Source organism: Alligator mississippiensis, chromosome 2 (assembly GCF_030867095.1).
Source record: "Alligator mississippiensis isolate rAllMis1 chromosome 2, rAllMis1, whole genome shotgun sequence".
NCBI classification, from domain to species: Eukaryota; Metazoa; Chordata; order Crocodylia; family Alligatoridae; genus Alligator; species Alligator mississippiensis.
Window position 1 is genome coordinate 72,009,653 of NC_081825.1, and position 21,967 is coordinate 72,031,619.

At 42.2% G+C, this 21,967-nt stretch overlaps 1 protein-coding gene across 2 annotated transcripts in view; it reads right to left on the reverse strand.

The window, feature by feature from the left end:
• Nucleotides 1-21,967, reverse strand: part of WWC2 (WW and C2 domain containing 2) — a 163,692-nt gene that overhangs the window by 38,385 nt on the left and 103,340 nt on the right. For both annotated transcript variants that reach the window (XM_006269616.4, XM_019481352.2), the window contains exons 9-11: nucleotides 16,990-17,232; nucleotides 7,401-7,490; nucleotides 4,835-5,451 (exon numbers count right to left, since the gene is read on the reverse strand). In XM_006269616.4, coding sequence (XP_006269678.1) covers nucleotides 4,835-5,451; nucleotides 7,401-7,490; nucleotides 16,990-17,232 — 950 coding nt within the window. The remainder of the gene's footprint in view (nucleotides 1-4,834; nucleotides 5,452-7,400; nucleotides 7,491-16,989; nucleotides 17,233-21,967) is intronic.

The window sequence follows — 21,967 nt, forward strand, 5'->3', positions numbered from 1 at the left end:
AGAAACTTCAGGTACCCTTCCCCCTTGCCTGTGAAATCCCTACTAGAAATGAGAAATCCCATTTGATTTAAGAGAAAAAATGCTTAACGCTCTCATCAAAAACTTTTGACGCTACAGAATCTTTGGTACCGACTACTACTTATTTTTAATCTCCAACTCGTACTCATATGCTGGTGTCCTGCAGCGAGCAAGCAGCATTCACTGAAAGCCGCATTCTACAATGTAATAAGTTGCAGGCCTGTGGAGTTCTTTCATCTGCCAAGGAGTGAGGATATTGGTATGCGTTACACCCCCTCCCCTCCTGAGTCGTGACTTTACATCTTGTTAAAATGTTTAAATTTTAAGGCTTCAGATTAGAGGATTGATTGCTGCATTTCTACTTTTATTTGCGGCAGTAGGGATGCTTTTTCCTTGATGATGAAGTGCTCTTTCCCTTCCTCCCCCCCCCCCCGCCCCCCCATCATGCAAGGGGTGAAGTGATGACATGATTTATTGATTACCCCCAGGAATTACCACAGTTGCCTGAAATTGACTTTGACAAAGACAGAGACTGACTGTGGAAGACCTTCATGGTTATTCCAACTTGGTTGCTCCCAGCAGGGACCTATACAGGAGAGTAAATACGTATTATGCTTCAAGCCTCCCCAGAAGAGCCTACAAGGGACAGGTACAAAGAGAGGCAACTGAGCAGAATGCCTGCAGAAAGGTTTTGTATTATTATAAGCAGCACCATTAGTGCTGCATATAGTGAAGTTTGTGTGAGACAGCCCTTTGTAAGACCCTGTTTACAGATGCTTACAACTTTGTCAGGCTTTAACCTTCCAGGCTGAAGTCTTCCATGCAGGGCACATCTGCCTCAGGCTGAATTTTTTTGGAAAACAGATCAATTAAACCTGAGAGCCATTCCCAAGAATGAAGTCAGAGGGGGGCGGGAGGGGTGGTGAGTTAGGAAGGTTGTTTTGCCCATGATAAAATAAATCTTCGCAACTACTTTATCAAGGAAGTTCAATGCCCACATGCTTTGGAAGGGAGACTTGAATTTCATCCCGGCCACGGATGTCATTCTGCTACTAAAGACATGCCTTACACTGCCCCATGATTTAACCAAATTCTAAGCCTACCAAAAAAGGATGGCACATTAAGTGCTCAGTGGACTGGAATCAGGCAGCTAAATCCATACATGATTCTGTCTGCACTAAATGTGTTTCATCTCCTAAAAGCAGATCAGAATGTATACAGTCCCTCCCAGAACTGAACACAGCTTTCCCTATATTTGCTTCTGCAGGGGTCCTCCAGGCAACAGCCTCATTCACTTCTGAGCACTGTCCATCTTGGGCATAGAATGACACAAGGGTCTTGTAGAACAAAGGTATGTCAATATGTGATCAAACATGGTATCTTAAAACATATACTCAGGGGAACTGAATTAATTTACTCTGACCTGTCCACATAATTGAGTGTCTGACTTTGCAATCTTAAAATTCTTTTAATGCTGCTTTTTTAGCATTGTGTATTATAGATCAGACATGACATATCAATATATGCAAATTTTAGTATGAAGAACAATTCACTGTAGATTTTTTTATTGTAAATGTGTTTAGAATTAATGATCCAGTGACATTATCAAGAATGACAGTCACACCAAAAAAGCTCCGAATTTCAGATATTTTCTTTTCATCCATATCATCCTTTCCCAAATATTTAAAATTTATTTATTCAAATCAGCAAAATAAACCCCCTGGATTTCTCACAGACATATTTCAAACTGTTACTTCATTTCCCCTGTCCACTTGGATTTTGTGAGCTGCCAGCCTATTGAAATTACTGTAAACTTATTTATTTTTTAAATTGGTTGGATCTCATCTTGCAATTAAAGATATGAATTTGATTACATTTTTCTATCTTAATTGTGATTCTACGAACCTTCTAAAGCAAAGGAAGTTAAATCATGTCGAAAAAGAAGAGGATAGTGGGAGTAAAAGCTATATTTTTGCATTATTCAGGCCACCTGATCTTTAGTCACTCTGTGGTATTCTGTGCATAACTGACCCAAAATGTACTGTATATAATCTATATTCCTCTTCTGGCGCCTCATTCCTTTGAATTTGCAAGTATAGGAATTCTGGGCATTTTGAAACCATTACGGTATACCTGGCAATACACCTGTGTGTTCAATAGATGCTTTTAGTAGTATCCTTTTAAAAGAAAACTTGTAATTTATTACAATTTTTGTTTTTCTCCAGGTACTTTTTAATTACTGGTAAATTATATAAATACCTGCCTGGCTTCATGGCCCTAATTTTCAAACTCAGGCAATTAAATTGAGTACCACATTCTGCAATTGGCCTACCATGTTTGGCTTGAGGTACTCAAACCTTTATGTCAAGGAGAAAAAACTGGTGTAGAACTGAAATGCTGAAATGAAAACCATGCTGCACTTAGGAGTCAGTTCACTGTGCTGGTTACATGTTCTTTTAAAAAAATGAAAAAAAGAATTATTAAACTTACATAAAAATGTACAACCTTGGTTTGATTCATAGTAACGGTGCATTGGGTGTCTATCCCAAGAAAGCATGCTGCAGACAGCTAAAGCGAATAACACACAAAAGGAGTCTGGGAAGAAGTAATATTTTACAGGTGATGCAAAAACGCAATTGAAGGTCTTGCGATTAAAGACCGGAACTCATGAGAATCTGGGTTATATTCCTTACTAGCCATAGAGTCAGTGTGTGACCTCAGGCAGGTCGCTGGGGGCTTGATTTTTAGTAGTGCTGGCTGAGCATTAGTCTCCCAAACAGCTGCAATTGCAGGTACTCAGCACTCTTAGAACTCCGGCTCTTTCATTTCCACGCCTGAGTTCTTCATCAGCATAATGAAGACCACACCGAACAGCATAAATACATTAATGTTGTCATCATACTTAAATGCTTGACAAAGCTCACCATAAGCCAATAAGAAAATGTGCAGAGACAACATAACATACATTCACCTCAACAACTGCAACAAAACTAGCGGCAGGTTTGGTGTCTACCTGCCACATCTTGCCATGTTACAACTCCTGCTTAGGAGGATATGAGACATTTCCATAACAGAAGATTTAAAAATACATATTCTAAGAAAAGTTGTCAACAAACAAAGTTCTCTCTCCAAGTGCAATCAGGTGATGTATATGAATGCTGCTGCTTTGAATAACCTAAATGAGATTATCAACAATTAGTGCAAAGACAGATTTTTTTTTTTAATGAAAGGCTTTGCATACCAAGCTGACCTTAATCCACCACATGTTGGTACTATCAGTAGAACCTCTTCTACACTGTTCAGCTGATTCCAAAATGGGCAAGGCAGTAACCAAGGTGACAGACTACAATCTCTACTGGGCCTCTGGCTTACTAACAGTCATATGGTTTGACAAGCAAAGCGGCACCAGAGAGGAATTTACTTTACCACTGCTACCCAATTTATTGCTTCCCCCCACCCCTTGCTGCCCCTGCAGGACATGTGTAAAAGAAAACCAAGCGATTCATAGATTGCAGGGCTGGAAGGGACCTCGGAAGATCATCGGGTCCAGCCCCCTGCACCAAGCTTTAGGAGGCTTTAGGAGAGAAGCTTTAGGAGGCCAGTTAGGAAACTGGCAGATGCTCTACTGTTCCTCAAAATTTCTGATTTTAACTCCACAGTTGTTGAGAACTGAAGCATTCACACACAAGTCATTTAAAGTTGACTATGTAATCTTCCCCTCACTTCTTTGCAATGCCTAGAGCCCCAGCTTTTTTCCAAAGAAATCAGGTTTTGGGAGTTTCTTAATGTTATAAAGTATTTAATGTGGGATTCCTTCATTACTCACACTTTCATCTTTATCAAAGTCAGCCTGCTATAGTCTTTTTGGGATAGGGGTTATTATTTAAGCAGATTTGGCTCCAGACCTCAGTTAGCCACAGAGGTAAAAAAGTGTGAGGCAGATTTCAAAGTACCAGCTTTTTGAAAAAATGATAAACATTAATACTACAAAAGAGGATGGCATGCAGGACAGGAATAAAAGTGGGAACCAAAGCTGGAGAGCAAGTTAACATTTTGGCCAGAAGATGGCACAGCAATACTGTGCATAAAAAAAACCACTCCCCCTCCAGTCTTCAATAAAGTATCTCCACCACAACACTTAAACAGGCAGAGTTCTTCATACAGAACTGAAATGGAACATAAGAATATTACTATGGGATTCCCTGAACAGCCTATACAGCGGTAACTGAATCCCAACTGTTAATTAGCTCAGCAGTGCAAATGCATGCTAACTGCCTCTTTCTTTTTTTACTATTTTCCTCCTCAGGCAAATTTTTAAAAGAAAGCATATCTTTCTAGGTCTAAAAACTACAAGACATCCTCACTTCTCATGTTGAAATATGATTAGAGGATTGGCGAACAGATCCTTCCACAATATGCTCATGAGTGCATGTGTCAGCATAGCTTGCGCCCAGATATTTTTAGCATGTCATTGAGCCGTGTTTTTAGCGAATAAAATGGATTATATCTTCACTTAAAATAAGCTTCTATAGTTGACTTCAACAGAAGAGCTAAACTAGTACTGAGAAAATTTTGAAAATCCCATGTTAAATACCAACAAAATACATTGTAAAATAAACAGCAAAGACAAGTTTGTAAAGGGTCAGTGAACCAATTTCAGTGGAAGTTGAGAGCTCCATGCTTTGCAGGATAAAGCCCTAAATTAGTATCTGCTTATTATATGCAAGTGTTGATGTATCTCACCCAAATTCTGATTGTATTAGAAGCAATCCTACATTTAACAATCATGTAAGTTTCACATTACAACCATATTTACCTGTATTTCTTTCATGCAAAGGAGACAGAGGCTGTCCAACACTGAGTTCTTTATCATCTGTAAGAGCTTGCGATGTTGCTCTAGCTTCGGAATCCAGCAACATTTGCTTCTCACAAAGACTAGTGTCTGCAAAGTCACCAGGCAATTCACAATCTTCAAAGTCTGTGCTGAGGTGGTGCAGAGGAGAATCTTGTGCAGACACTGAAAATGCACCTTCCAAAACCAAGGGAGAACCCGGAGGGGACAAGGAGGAAAGGGAGGATCTGGAAGAGAGTGATGTCACAGATTTGGGAGGCTCAGTCAATTTTGGTGCATGGCCCGCTGCTGAAGATCCAGAAGAGTTACTGTAACCCAATCTTCCATGGGAATTCACTACCTCATTTTCATGAATAGTAGTGATAGGCCCAGAAGGAATGTAGCCACCTTTTTCTTGCAATATGAAGTCAAGTTTATACTGATAGTCCAAATCTGTTATTTGATCACCTTGGCTGTAATAGAGATCCAGGGAGCTGAGGGAGTTTAGTGACCCCCTGCTGGATGTGTTCAAAGAGCCCCGGCTGGATGCCAGGGATCCCAGACTGCTCCCTGAAGACACTGATAATGTACTAGCTGAAAGGCTGCAAAGAAAGCACAAAAAACTCTATGTAACTAAACTACTAAAGACTTAACCATCATAACTTAGCCATAAAAACAGATGTGATGAATTGGGACCTGTTCTGAAATAGTTTATGAATACTATATGTAGTCCTGGTTGTCAAGGTATTTTCTGCATTACTATATAGCTTTAGCTCAGTAGGAGTCTGTCTGGAAAAGAAAGGGTCAAAACAGTCAGGTCTCAACATTTAGAAGTTGTTATAGCTCAAAACCAGAACTATCAGCACTGATGATTTTACCACTATTGACAGCCAACCTGCAAAACTGCTTTTGACCCGGTCAAAAAATCCTGACGAAAAACAGAATTCTGGGAAGATTAAAAAAAGGCGCTCTGGACAGAGGGTATTTTTTGCAGAAAGCAGATGCAGATACAAGATACTGCCTGGGCCTCAGAAGAACTTCAGTCTGCCTAGGTCACCAACATAAGGAGGTAAAGGCTTTAAGTAGAGCAAGAGATGCACATAGCTTTTAAAAGCTTCTTCTCAGAAAGCTTTATTCCTAGTTCTAAGAAAGTGGTGATCAACCTCCATCTGCAAGGCCATGTCATCCAGCCCATGGATCTCCACATGTGTCTGGAAAGTTGGCAGCAGGAACAGCGGTGGCAGTGTTAACTGCCACTCTCCTGCTGCCAAATTTCTAAGCCTAAGGGGTGCCCTGTGGGCTGGATAATGCAATCCTGCATGATAGATCACATTGGCACATGGTGGGGCCAGCATGCAGGGCCCAATCCATGGCTAGATCTGGTGCACAGGGGTTGGGCTGTGTAAGAGAGATTGGGCCAGCCCATGCACCCGGGCTGGTACACTGAATCTCACCCGTAGACTGACCCCATGCTGGATCAGGCACATGGACTGACCCTGCTCACAGGGTCAGCCCACACCAGTAATGTGGTCCAGGGCTGGAAGGTTAAGCACGACAGCTGTAAGATAACATTTTTGTTTTAAGAAAACTATCTGATTATTGAATATTTATGTCATTGCCCACAGCCCCTTGAAACACACTTCAAGCGTTAGACAGACTTGTCAGATAAAGCATGGTGAATATGACAGGTACTGTAACCCAGGATCTCACCAATGACTCGGAGAAAGTTAAGACTACCCTGGGACAGGTAAAACAACAAAGCTTGACACCTGAGGGGATGCACCCAGCAAGACCACTAGAGACAAAGGTGTGACATGAGGTATTTAAATTTTAAGTCTCATCAAGGCAAGGAAGATATTCATTGCCTTAATGGGAATTAAACATGTACAGTGACCAGCACACTGTCATCATGATAAAGTGAATAATAATAGATTATAATGAAGTCAGACTTTTAAAACAATAAGCAACAGGGCAGACTGTTACTGAGGTTAAATTGCATTGGAACAAACATTCTGAAAAAAAAAATTTTAGTAACGATTGTGAAAAAATACAATCATAACAACCTTTACATTCCCATTGATGCAGCTGTGTATGTATGTAACGAATCCCTCTAGTTAGCATGGAGAATTGAAGTTATAATTCATGCAGTCAAGCTTCTGGATAAACTCAGACTTAAAAACAAAGGGTATTTTTCTCATTAGGAAAGAGGCCATTTTGGAAACATCTCATGTATTAAAGGCTGTTCTGAACATTTTTTAATCTAAACAGAAAGATGCCCTTCCCCCCCACTTTGCTTAATTACAAAACCTGCTTAAAAACATCTATCCTTTTGCACTTTACTCTGGTTGGATAGTTTCAGTTGATTTGCACAGAGTCAGAATGCTTGAAGCCATTGCACTTACATTTTCTTGGCACAAATATCAAATTAATTTGTTTCAGCTTCCAGCTAGCCGAAAATCTAAGAATGAAGTTCAAATGTATTTAGGTCTGCCGGACCGCAACTGAAAATAGATCTTTACTTTTAAACATAATCAACAAAATTCAGCCTTACCTTTTAAGTTGTGAATGCAAGTAAGTGGTTAATTTTGTAGTTTCCTCAAGTTTTTGTACCAGTTCTTTTCTTCTTTCTTCTAATTTCAATCTGTTAAAGAGAACTATATTTAAACATATAAACAACATTACAAAATGTATGAGAGATTAAGTGAATATGAAAGAACATTTTATACATTACAGGTTGCTCTAGATAAGCCCCCAAAGCTGACCCAAAAAACCTTTTAATTATTATAGCTGCTTACGTTAGTCAATAATGTCAGATGTCTCTCCTCCATTTTTTTTGCTATATTGTAATTTTTCAATGCTTTCTGCAGTTTTTACACACAAACTTCTCTTGCCATTCTCTCCTCAGGCAATGCTAATCACCTACTAACATTTTGTGTTGCTTTTTAAAGATGGATTCTCATCAAGGAGGTACAATATTTGTAATTTCCAGCAGTGACAAAGAAAAGGGTAGGGAAGAACAAAAGAAACACACAAGCACACACGCAATCTTTTGCGTCTCTTAGTGAGGTTGTACACTCTGCTGAAAAAGTATTTTTCTTCAAGTAAGAGTTGGTTCTACTTCTGATTTATCGTTAGAAATTCAATATATTATGTATTTCAGTCCTTAGAAATGAATCTGATTAATTTGATTCCATACTAGATGTTAGTTTACTGAACACTAACATGAATTTTGAATCAACTCTATAGACAAATCTCAAAAAGATTTCAGACATAAACCATTAGAAACTAGTACACATTGACAGTGCAAACTATCATGGGAACTGACAAAAATGGATCAAAAACAGTTTTTCTATCTCCCAAGTGTTTCCAAGATTTAAAAAATGTTTTGAATTTATATTAAGATCAGCCCAACCATCTTCCAAATTTTTCATGAAGAATGCAAGACCTTGGGCCAGGGGTGGGCAAAAGACGGCCAATGAGGCCATTCTATCCAGCCTGCGGGGCCCCTAAAAAATTGAGAAAATTAATATTTATCTGCCCTTGGTTCCTGTCAAAAATGACAGGAACCAAGGGAAGCAGGACCCAGGGGAAGCCCGGCAGACTCCCACAACAGCAGGGCTCACCTGGCCCCGCCCCACCCAGACAGAAGCCGCAGCAGGGACTTCTGGCTTGAGACTGCATGGCTGCCCCGCGCTGGAACCGCAGGTAAGGGGGAAGGTGGGGAGGACCCCAGGCAGGAGAGGACCCCGGGGAAGAGCGGCCCAGGGAAAAGCTGAACATGGAGGGGGAAAAAGCAGCCCCTCCCCCGCCCCATGGCCAGCACCCCGCGCTGCAGCCACTCACAGCCCACCTGGGGCTGCCTGTGCCTACTCTGGACAGCCCTGCTGGGCTCTGAGCGGCTGCAGCAGGGAGTGCCGGTCACGGGGTGGGGAAGGGGCTGCTTTTCCCCACCCCCACACTCAGCTTTCCCCCAGGCTCCTTTCCTGCTTCTTTCTGGTGCAGAGGAAAGGGGCCCCTTGCCCGCCCCATGGCCGGCGCTCCCTGCTGCAGCTGCTTGCAGCCCGTGCGGAGCTGTCCGGAGGCGGCACAGGCAGCCCCAGGCAGGCTGCGAGAGGCTGCAGCATGGGGCGCTGGCCACAGGGTGGGGGAGGGGCTGCTTTTCCCCCTCCATGCTCAGCACCAATTTGTAACCCGCCCCCGCTGGCTTCGGGCTCACCCATCAGGGTTGCACGTGGCAACAGCAGCTGTGGCCCCCCCCCACTTACTGTGCTGGGCAGTGTTTGCCACTGCTGCCTCTGGGTTGCCCAGAGCGCAAGCTCTGGGGCGGGTTACAAGCTGGTGCTGAGTGCAGGGAAAAGTGGCCCCTCACTCTTCCCATGACTGGCACCCCACACTAGCCACTTGCAGCCCATGTGGGGCTGCCTGTGCCTGCTCCAGGCAGCCCCACATCAGCTGTGAGCAGCTGCAGCAGGGAGCGCCGGCCACGGGGCAGGCGAGGGGCCGTTTTTCCCTGTGCACAGCACCAGCTTCTTCCCTGCCGGCAAGCAGGGGGTTAGGGCTGTGCGCTGCCTCCTGCTTGTGCTGCAGGGCTGGGGGGCACTGGAAGCAAGTTGGCGGGGGGCCAGCGGGAGCATGGGGCCCGCACTGGTGTCCTGGGGCCAGGGTCGGCGGGGCCCAGAGCAGGGCGACAGGAGCACGGGGTTCCGCCCAGCAGGGGCTCTATGAACCAAGTCAGCTCCCCAATCTCCCTGCTGCTGCAGCCCAGTCTCACAGACCCCTGCCAGCCTGTGCCCCGCTTTGGGCCCCACCGGTGCTGGCCCTGGGACATTGGTCCCAAGACTTGGAACCAATGTCCCAATGATGGCGACCAGGGGGCGGGGCACCTGTCAAGAGGTGGGGCTACCCATGCAACTCTCGACAGCCTGCCAAAACTAGGTAAGTGGCCCTCCACCCGAAATAATTGCCCACCCCTGCCTTGGGCCCACTGAAGCATACCCAACGGCCTCATATTAATGCACTCATCCTCAGTTGCAACAGGAGGAGTAAGGTTGCCAGCCTAAACATTTTTTTTTTTTTTTACTGACAATCTGCAAACTGTTTACTGACAGTAAAAGTTTTTGTTTTTATTGTCAGTTAAAAAAAAAAAAAAAGAAAAAGAAAGAAACCTGGTGTGGCAACCCGGCATGTCAATCCTGTGTGACTTCAGACATATTTTTACATCCTGCTGCTCCAACCACAGGGGTGTCCTACTACCCCACACCGATACACCCAATGGATGCTTTGCACCATGCTGCCCCCCCAGCCATACCCTTATCAGCCTTGCTCCGTCCGCACCTTCCCAACATGGACCCCCACCTACTACCTCTCCCTCGCCTTCCAGCCACACAGCTCCATCCCTGTCCTGCCTGGCTCAGCAATGGCCAGGACACTCAGTAGCTGAACTTGCTAGGGAAGAATGGTAGAAGGAGCTATGAATGCTCCAATGGACCAGAAAGCCCTGAAAGGGCTTCACTGCAGGGCTCTGAGTAGTGCTTCCACTTCAACACCAGGTGGCACTACTCTGTTCCCTCTGTCTAACATGAAATGACCTCAGTGTTTCTGTTTTTTATAGGCAGCTTATTTTTACGGACTTCAAGAACATGCATTTTTTGCAGTTTTTTTGTAGCCCATCTGTTAAAAAAAACCAAAACGTAATGGACAGTTGGGCATCCCTGAATATCACTCTCCCATACCCTTGGTAAGTGCCCAAACCATCAGGTTCGAGGGCCATCTGGGATGACTACCTTTAAATCTCCTGTCTGAGCTATTCTATTTCATGTAAATGAATACTTGCTATAGCAGGAACATGGCTATTAGCCATTTTGGGCAAGCTAAGCCTCTATCTCCCTCTTGCTGGTTTAACCCGAAATTCCATCTTTGCCAGAAGTGGGGTTCAGATTCCTGCAGAGTTTGGGGTTTGAGAAGTCAACACTTTCTAATGAAAAACTAGAAAATACCCAACCAGCCCTTGCACTGATTAAATTCAACATCATGTAAATTAGAAAACCAGAGATTTGGGAAATTCTGTAAGACATGTAATATTTATATTTTAGGTGTTTCCAATAAGTGGATATCAGTCACTTCTTAATGTTTCATATCTGATCAATTCATTTATTGATGTTATTTCTTCTACTTCAAAACTTTGATTTTGTTGATCTTTTTGAAGTCTTCTTTTAATACTCCTAGAAAAGAGTTTATATTCTCAAAAACATCCACTGTTTGAGCAATGATGGTAAACAAATCCTCAAGTCCAATGTGGAGACACACATGGAATATTCTTTTAAATGACAAAGTATAGAATCCTGGCTTTAATTACACTAGTGGAAATTTTGCCACTGACATCAGTGGGAATCAGTATTTTACCCAAAGTCTTTCCTGAGGCAAATAAAATAACTTGATTGAGATAAAAAGACTTTCTTTGTTTTAAGACCAGACTTTAGACCTTAGGGTTTCTGTCTGCTATATTCCATATTAAATATATAATGCAGAAAGACAACAAGAAGTTTTTGTTTTAGAGCTGTCTTTCTGTCCAAGGATTTCTGGTAACTCTAACTACTTAACGCTTGATAGTCAAGTTGAAGCAGAAGAAAAGCAAACAGCATTAGATGACTTGATCCTAACTAAAAGACTGGTATCTGTAGATATTTTGATAATATACATTTTCTTATTCTTAAAGTGCAAGTGTTAAGTAATTATGTGCATGTTTGAAACACTTGGGCAAGTCATTCATTTTTAAATTTTATCATCTGTGGGTTAGCTGCATTAGTTTTAATTTCTGCAAATGTACAGATAGATGAAATCATTGTGATAAGACTTAAAATATTAATAAGAAAAATATTTTGACCGAGAATCTTGGCTGGTGTGAACTAGTACAGTTCTAAGGAAGTTAGAAGAAATTATACCAGTTTAGAGCAGCCAAGGCCATAACCTCTAGTGAGAGGGTACAGTGACCAAAATGTTCAGTGTATTTTAAAGGAATTAAACTCTGAATCATCAGAAGAGCCTCTAAAAAATTAGAGAACTTGTCTTTAACCAGAATACTAATGGCAATTAAGTGCTTCAATCCCAGCAAAATCAATGGAGGTTAGTTACCTAAAACCTTTAAAAGCCTGATCCTTAGAGTTTCCTACAACACTGAAGAGATGAGAACATACATACTAAAGTCCTGTCAGTCATTCTTCAAGATGAAAGGATTCTTCCTTCATGCAAAAAAAAAAAATGCTCTACTTGAATTAGTGATGCATCAAAATGCACCATGCACCTTCTTCTCTCAACACGATCCACTATTTTGTTCATGGATATGGTTATTTATGACAGATAAAATAAGGGAACCATTTGGGAACTAACAGCAAAAAAAACAAAGGAAAATTTCCTGCTTATTCATTAAATCATAGCTTCCTTAAAGACCAAAAGGTCTGTGATTACTCAAAGTGTTTTGTCTGAGGTCAAAAAAATAAAGGAAACTAGTATAGATGGAAAGCAGGGGAGAAGAAGCAGCAGGTGGCCCTCTCAACAAAGCCGCAATTAGGGAAAATGGAGTGCTATTTCTGTGTGACCACGTGGGAGTCTCCTCACAGAAATCACATCTGTGATTGTCTTTAACCTCTGATAAATTATGATCCCACTTTTGTAAATTGGCACTCAGTACAATTTCACCTGCCCACTCAAAAATATCCCTAAGCTTCACAGAGATACATATGAGTATGCTACAAATCTGTTTTCCCCCCTTTCCCCTATTATTCATGTCACACACTGATAGGATCTGCTGCTTTCTAAGGTGTTGCTTCATTGCAGCAGTCAGTGAAAACATTCATTTGAACCAGACAAGCTTAAGGTATTCACTGAACATTATAAAATAAGATGTTGATGCAGCAACAGTGGCAGCGTAGCAGGATCAAATAGGTATTGTGGACTGGCATCTCTCACAAATATTGTAGGCAGCATCTTTTCGCCTTCAGGAAATAACATTCTGAGGATCCATCTAAGACATTAATTAAAAAATAAAAACTAGCATACTTCAGGAATTGTTTCACCCTTGCTGCAAAATTTAAAGGACCTGTGTCAGCAGGAGTCACAGAAAAAGATAGGATTTGTGTAAAATGACCTTATATACTTTGGAGCCAGGGGATTTAGTTATATTATCATAAATGTTACAAGCAAGATTCATTACAATGTTCAAGCGAGCATAAACCACCCTAATCTTCATGTACCACCTGCTGGTCAACTGGCAGATTAGGATACTAGAACTTCTGGCATTTTCAGAAAAGTAAGAGTATTCTGCCTTTCTAATTGGAAAGACAGGTTGCTCTAGAAGCAAATGTAAGTGGAAGAGTTTGAAGAGATGCATCTTCCTCTGAATGAGACAGAATACTTGGTAACCAGCTGCTCCAAAGAAAGCAGGAGTCATACACAGGGAAGTTCAGAGGGGGTGCACTAGTGTGGTCATACCTGCTTTTGGACCACACTGTGGGAGCAGCAGCCAGGGACTTTCTTTAAGTTCCCAAATCAGGTATGAATTCCATTCTCCTCCCTTCCCCTCCATGCTCAACAGCAAGTCTCCTCACTCTCATCCCCCCTCACCCACCTGCCACTGCCTCTTCTATCTCTGGCTGACTCAGGGGAGCTCCAGAGCCACTCCTGCCCTGCTCCAACCAGGCCGCATGGGAACCAGGCACAGCTGGGAACAGCAACAGTGGTGTTAGTAGGCAGGTCCCTTCTCCCTGCCTGAACCCCAGGTGTTTCCTGCCAGCCCAGGAGCAGACTCGGGGAAGCGAAACCTGCCTGTCACCACAGCCATTGCCACCGTCCCCAACTAAGTCCAGCTCCCTGCAGAGCCTGGATAGAGCTGGGCAGGAGCATTTCTGGAACTTCCCTCTTGCCATCATATCTGCCAGGGGCAGTAGACGAGGGAATGGAAAATGGGATGGAAAGGGACATGCCACTGAGTACAGGGTGGTGGGGGTGCCAGAGGGGGAGGGTGGGATTTTTACCTGATTTGGAGATTTTAAAAAAGGCCCTGGATGCTACTCCTGCAATATAGTCTGCCTGCTTCCAGTGGGGTGAGAGGAAAGCTGGAAGCCCCAGTCACTGCTCTTGCACTCTCTTTTACAAAGTCATGGATCTGCCCATAGTAGGGGTGCAATTATAGAGATTTTGGGGGCTGATACTGATAGCTGATTTCTAAGGACACATATCAGCTGATACCAATCTGATTTCTGATACAGGTGCGTGCAGCTGGTAAGTCTGTTGTGGTGAAAGGGGAAGGGGAGGGTAGGTCAGTGTTCCCTACAGTGAGAGAGGGAGTGGTGCTGGGGCAGGTGTGGGGTGGGCAGGCGTGGGACAGAACCACGGGGCAGGTGGACATGGGATGGAGCCACGGCTCATCAAGGGTGCGTGGCTCCTGCTTCTGCTCCTGTCACTTGTCCAGGAGGGCACGGGGGGGGGCATGTGCCCTTGGATCTGTGCAGGGTGGGGCAGGGCAGGCTGCAGCTGTGGGCTGGGGCCAGAGGCCATGCTGTGCTGTGGTCAGGGCGGGCGGTGGCGGTGCTGGAGGAGCCTACGGGGGGCTGCAGCCACTCCAAATTTGGCCGTAGCCCCCGCCCAGCAATGCTGACACCCACCCTGAGTGCAGGCCCCTGGCCCCAGCCCACAGCTGCAGCCCACCTTGCGCAGATCTGGGGGCACCCTCCCCTCTGTGCCCTCCTGGATGAATAGCAGAAGCAGCTGCGGGAGGAACCAAATGAGCAGGAGAGCCACTGAATGAGCCACACGCAGCAGCGGGATTCCCCAGCCTCCACACGACCTGCAGCTCCATCCTGCACCTGCCCCAGCTGGGCAGCGCCTAACTCCAGCCTCAACCCCGCTCTCTCCCTCACCACCGGGGGGGCGGTGTTGATTTGCACCCCCCTCCCATGCCCCTTCCCTCCCCCATCCCTTTCTACCACAACAGACTTACCAGCTGCACATAGCTCTCCACACTGCTGGGCTGTGCTCCTCGCTGCCTGAGTGCTGCACTGCAGCTGCACACACGCACGGGCATTTATCGGCCAAATTATCAACCACTTCAGGCTGATTTCTGATATGGTCAATTTTCTTTATATTGGTGTACCTCTAGCCCATAGTCATGGAAAATGTTGCTGTTAAATATCTTCTTGACAACAGTATAAAACTAGCTTGTTACACTCTTGCTATATTCATGTGAATAAAGAATCTGCATCATACCTGAATACATACACAGACAGTGTTAAACAAATATTCAGACCCTAAAAAATCAAGTGCTAAATCAGAGCACAGAAACAACAATTCATTTCTTACTTACATTAAGCCTAATTATCACATCCTTGGACTTAAAGTTTCAAATTTCATTATAAATGTGATTTTATGGTGATCTGTTATTCTCTATTCTTTGATTAACGGATGCTAAAAGGCACCATATATCCATGGTAATTCTGACATTACTAACACAGCTGGCTATTTTCTTCCTTGAAAATTTAATTTAATTAAAACACAGCTCTACGTCCACAAGACATTTCCCGTCTTTGGACCCATGATTCAAGAATTATTCTTGAGAAAGTATCAAAACAAATACACCAGATGAGCTTGCTTCCTTCTGGTGTAATCCCACTCTACTCTGTTCTATCCATTTAGCCCTGTTTCCCTCTGGCAACCTCCTCCAAAAATCTCCCTACAGCCTGTCCACAAACCCAGTACTGTTTCTTGCCAAGGGCAGATTTCTGAATGCAGCACAAACAGTACATCTACATGTATCCAAAGCACTGCCAGAGATGCTCCCTGCTTGAACAGATACAGCAAAGCCATCTGGGGGGCACCCTTCTGTGGATGCTCTTAAGCTCTCTTTCTCTTCACTGCTGCATTTTCAGGTTTGGCAAGCTCAAATGGTAGACATAACTGGCAGCACTGAGGACACTATATATACTGCATTCAGACAGCCTTTGCCTGCTACCTCCACTGCTGGTTGCAAAAATCTGTCTTAAATTATTAGTAATTATGGGGTAGGGCTTAGCCTCCAGTTATACTAGGGTGGGGTAAGTTCCCTTCCCAAGGTAGTTTTAATATTTCAAGCCCTCAAATGAAAACATCTTATTGAAGCAAACAAAGAAAAAGTTATGAGACTACTGAAAATATTTCTTCCTAAGGGCTCAGATAATTGCCCACTTGCTTCTCTGGATAGTTTAAAGAAAACTCATTTTAACAGGCTGCAATAAGATGATATTAAACTTTGCTTAATGCACACTTTGCAAATATGCAGTTTACCAGAATTTGCATATAGAAGTGGGAAGTGTCCCTGCTACTCACCAGTGATTTAGGGCTCCCACTGCAACTAACAGAAGTTTTGCCATTCACTTTAATGAGAGCAGGATCACAGTCCTGACTTTCTATCAAGTCTAATACACTATATTTCCTACTGCATATACTAGTATATTTGTGTGTAAGCTGCAGTATATTTAATGTGCTAGAAATGATCGTAAATAAATTTAACTTCAAAACAATTGTGAATGTAATGTTTTGTGAAGCAGTTTCCATTAATTTTCTCAAGCTCATTAGCTGGCAAACTTCCAGTGCATTGCAGCAGGCATCTTAGTTACTAGCGTGAATCAGGGAGACTGCAGCAATTATTCTCTTCTTCTGGGCTAAAAGCAATAATCTTTTGCATTTTTTGTGTAATGAAACCCACAGTGAAGGGTTTCAGATGTTGCAACCATCAAGATAAATCAGAGTTCAAATAACCGGAGTTCAAATACTTTACAGCTATTATCGGCAAGCAGTGAATGATGTTGCCCTCCTGACAGTCGGTGGACATTCCTTAGTTATTTAACATCTGTCACAGGCATTTTCATGCTGGTAACAAATGCAGAGCAACTGATATTGCAGAGCACATACAGGGTGTATGTGCTCTGTCACAGGACAGAAGGCTCCTTTGTGTTACTGCCCAGTAGACTAATAATAAATTTAATTAAGATCTACACATAACAGTTACTGAAGAAAAAAGGCCCATCAAAGCATAGTTCAGACTCTGCAATGAGTACAAAGGTTAAACTGCAGAAAGGCGTGCTTACCATAAGCAAAAGATGAAAACTTACCTCTCAGCAAGTGCTTGACTGGGTGTACTTTTTACAGACAGCAGCTCTTCTTCCAGCCTCTTTCTTTCCGCTTCCAGGTGCTCTAATTCATCTTGAGTGCGTTTCCGTGGGGTGACGAACTGGAGTTCCTTTAAGAGCTCTTCCTTTTCATTAATCAGCATCAGTTTTTCCTTTTCAATATCCAGTGCCCCAGGCCAGGCTTCACTCTCTAACTTAGACAGCTCAATCTTTAAGTTTGCCATGCTAAAATAAAATACAAAAGGTGTATGAGCCCAGCATAAGTGAATAGCTCCAAAGAATTTGGAATGTAAAAAGGAGGAGAATATTTGGACCTGTCAAGACAGGTGAGCTGTGTATAGAATTTGCATGAAAACTGAAAGTTATGTTTAAATTAATTTTGTTTCCTAAGAACACAGGGCCTGTTATCCTGAATCAGACCAGTGAGCCATTTAGTCTGGTATCCTGTCTCTCTCAGAGATGCTTCAGAAAAAGGTACAAGAAACCTCATTTCATCCCCATTTGGAGAGGTTTCTTCCAAATCCCAGGTGATTAATGCCTAGCTTATGCCCTTAAGCACAATTAATTATGCACCTTCTATAGATTTGCCTTTTGTTCATATATAGATGCACACTAAAAGCAATAGTGTTATGCATTGAAAGTGTTTTTCCTGCTGTCCAAAAACTGACTTGCAATTCAATTAACCACCTGAATGTTTGAATAAAGTGATGATCAGTCTGGTGACACTATGGAAGCACCTGGCTTTGCTCCTGAATAGACAACAGAGCCAAGAGAGTCATCCAGTTACCCTAACCTGCTGGAGACTAGCTGCACTGAGGAAAGAGCACACTTGGCCTCTGTGAGAGAACGAGCATGACAGCTGGGCACAAATCCTAGTGGCAAGCATACAAATGTCAATCTGAAAGGAGGAAGCATACCTCAATAAGCCAGGTGCAAATGGAAGGTACTAAGACCATGTCCAGCAGAAGTGAAAGGAGATCGCTAATTTACAATAGCAATGCTTGCCAAAGATGCTACAGGGAAAGGTTGGAAGATGCAAACATTCTATTTATCTACAGAACAGATATATTATTATTTAGAGACCATGTAAATGCCCTACATTATCTTGCCCTTGTGACATGAACCCGACTAGGAAGAACTAAATCTAGCCATTCACTCTCCATAACCATTCTGTCCTTGACCTTTCTGCTGAGACTCAGGCAAATTAGTAGCCTGGGTTTTGTGATATGAACATCTAGTCTACTGGGAACTACACAAACCAAAAAATCCACATCACAAGGGCCACATAACTACTGGATGGAAATTTAGTCATTTTCAGTCGCTACCAACCTAAGCTGGATTTGAAGTGGCCTTTGAGTTCATAAAAGGCTCTATACAACCCATCCCATAACAATCCCCTGAGCCATTCACAGTACCTCTCCTCTTTTAGACTGGGAGAAGGACAGAGAAAAGGAAAGGTCAAAAGTGAAACACGTTCCAAAATAACTCAAGCAAGAGCCAGTGATCTAATACTTTTAAGGTTTTTGTCATTGTTAAATATGTATGGGTCAGACACACACAGCTGGTGTAAGTCAATGTGACTTCAATGTCAATGACTCTAGCCAGTGGTTCTGGCCCGAGCAATATCTCACAGGCACACAGGGCACAGCTGATAGTCACAATCTTTCTGCAATCATAATAGATTCAATATCAGCTGGTCATCTAGCTTCAACCTGAAAAACTATAAACAACTGCCTCAATGTACTGGAAAATTAATAGTCAAAATGCTAAATAAGCATGATATTATTAGCTTCATTAATCACAGAAGACAAAGGCTGGAAGGAGAAAAGAGGTTCTCAGAAAGCTATCCGCCCCATTACTTAATTTAGAAGTTGGAGGGGAAAAACTTGGTTGAATCACAAAGAAACCCCAGAGATTGCTTCCCCTTCCAAATATCTATAAAACCAGCAACTTTAAAAAGCCTACAAATACTCAGTAGTGTGGTACTTTACATGTCATTGTGTACATGCAACCTACTTGGTAAATAATATTTAAGCTTCAAGATGACAATCATCAAATAGTCAGAGGGGGAAAAATAAATTGTTTAAACCCTTTTTGCAGCTGTCCATATATCATTTATATTGAACACTCTTTTGAAAAGAAGGTAAAGGAGGAAGGGCTTGGAGAAGAACCAAATGGATGGCTTCAAATTAATAATTGCATGCAGACTTTCATCTCCAAGTCATTGGTTCAAATCTAGCTAACTTTGTATGCCACTGCAAGTGTATGCCACTGTCTGCTGTTGCTTTCTCAGATGGAGACAGCTATCTGTCATCATAAACTGACATCCTTGTTTGCAGTCTCATCAGAGGTGAAAAGGACTAAACAGACAAGAAAACTGAATTAGTTTCACTCTTTGAGGCAATCTCCACATAACAGGAACAAGACACATTGATGAGGTTCATCATACTGTAGCATTCTCACTGTGCTCTACCTCTTCGCTTCGCATAAAGATTTCAGCCCCTACGAGCACTGCCATTCAGGTACTTTTTAAAAATGTCTATCTGCTTTGGTTGAGGCCAATAAAGCTGATTTTTAGAAGTAACATTTGAGCCTGCCCCAAGAATTTGCTGCTTTTGCTGTTAAAGACTACATCCCACCTATTTGAGAGATTGTCTAGGTTAAGTGATATTAAAGGATCAAAAACATTACTTTTTTCATGAAATAAATTAAAAGACTGAAATATTTTTTCAGACACTTTCTAAACTAGGAAATACATTTAAAAGGGGGTTTTTGTTTTTGTTGTTGTTTTTTAATTCCCCTTGGTTCTTTTAATACATGAAAAGTTAAATTCACACATTTGCCACTTCAGAAAAGAGGGTCATGCTTATTACTTTATAATGATTATTATTATGTCAACAGGGACTGACATGGGAGATACTGTGATATAATTACACACTGAGGTTTATGGGCAAAGTGGTACCTTTTGTTCATTATTTCAAGACATGAAAATTTTATTAAAGCCATTCTCAAGGCAATGATGAAAACAATATGTTCCATCCCTTTAAAAAAAGTCTTTATGTGCATCTGGCAGGGAAGTCTCATACTCTCTATTAGAGCTGAAAAGAATACAAGGTATTGGTTTAATCCCAGACAAAACTCCATTAAGATACAGGTCAAACAGAGAGATCAGTTTAATTAAAACAACTTTATTAAAAGGTTAAGTTAAGGTTTCAGAAACACCATTACCTCCAGCCCAAATTCCAGCTCATCATCCATGCATGACACAGGGAAAGGAAGAGTATTATATATTCTCTAGAATGTGCTCCACAGAGATATGGGACTAGCACAACCATTTCCCCTTCAGCCCTATTTTATTCTTGATCAAAGTTAATGGGCATTTTTACATGTGTTCCTGATGTGGTGCCAGGCGCTTTTAATTAGCGAGCTGCACTAATTAAAAGCGCTTGTGCGTCATGTGTACCAGTGGTGCAGCACGTCCCCACGGTGAGAAAATGGCAGCAGGGCACACTGAACTAAGGCACATTGAACGTTTTTTATTTCAAAGTGCACCGTTGCCATTTTCTCAGTGCGGAGATGCACTGTGCCGCTGATACTTGTGACGTGCGAGGCTGCCAGAGCGAGTCAATTTACGTGCTCCAGCAGACTCAACTGACGTATTGGATTTCCAGAGCGTTGGAGCAGGCTCCCTGCATGTGTGTAAATGCATACAGTGACAAAGCAGAATTGTACTGCTACAGGATCATGCAGATGTAAGTCACAGCATGGAGTGCTCTGGAGCAGGAGCTCCATCTACACTTTCAACATAAGGTACATTTCTCCATACTTTTAGTCGATAGTTCTGGCCTCTGTACATAGAGATAAGACATAACATGATGGAAACATCGTAACATCCTGACATCAATACATGCTTGAAATGGAGGCTAGTCTGTGGTTTTATCAATGACTACTACGGAAAAGTGAGCTACTTCTCCATCTAAAATACTACATGGCATCTGACATAATTCACTTTATAAACCACAAGCAAAAACATGTAAAATAGATACTAAAGAAAAAACAATAGTCCTAGTTCTCTTTGCTGACTGCATTGAAAACAGTAAAATAAAGTTCTGTAGTCCATACTGAAACCATAAATGATATACAGTTGTTTGCCAGCAAGACTAATAGCTGCTACTTTATGGGCAGTGGCTGGATACTGATTTAGTCACAATAAAAAGTTGTTTGCTAATCTTTTACCTTTGAATTTTTTTTAACATAAAAAACATTATGTTTGTACATCTAGTCTTGAAATACCTCTCTTCCCAAATTACAATAACAGTGTTCATATCTGACTGACTTGTACTTACAATGCTAAAAGTATCTTTGCTACTTTTTTTGTCAGGGAATCTCTTTGTGTTTCATGAAGTAAAAATGTTGATCTGTGATATCATTCTTGTGCACCTCTGATTACAGACACAAAATAGCTAAAATTGTAAATTACATTTCTCATAAAAGCCTGACTGACACACCCAATTGGTTGAAAAGTAACAAATTATAATAGCAAAGAATTCCTGGTGCACTAATTACAGGGGATTTAAACACATAAATAGATAAAATCTATCATTAATGCTATGAGGGAAAAATGTTCTTTTGGTACTCAGAAAAATCATGCACAATGTACAATTCAGCACACTCTCCCCTGTGATATCTGTTCACTGGTGGTGTGGCAGCCTTTATTAAAAAGGCATTATTTTTATGAGGGGCCACTGGAGCATTTTATTTGAAAGGCTTTCCACATTTATCAGTTCTGACTGTTTTGATTCCTTTTCCTCTGGGGCAAATCATTAAAAAAGCCTCACCCAAAGTGAAAGACAATTATTGAAATTATCCAAGCCCCCAAGGAGGAATTAGTTGAGCCAATCAAAATCTGCATTGGAACTCACCCTAGTAGAGGCAGCTCCGTAAAACTACAGAGCCACCT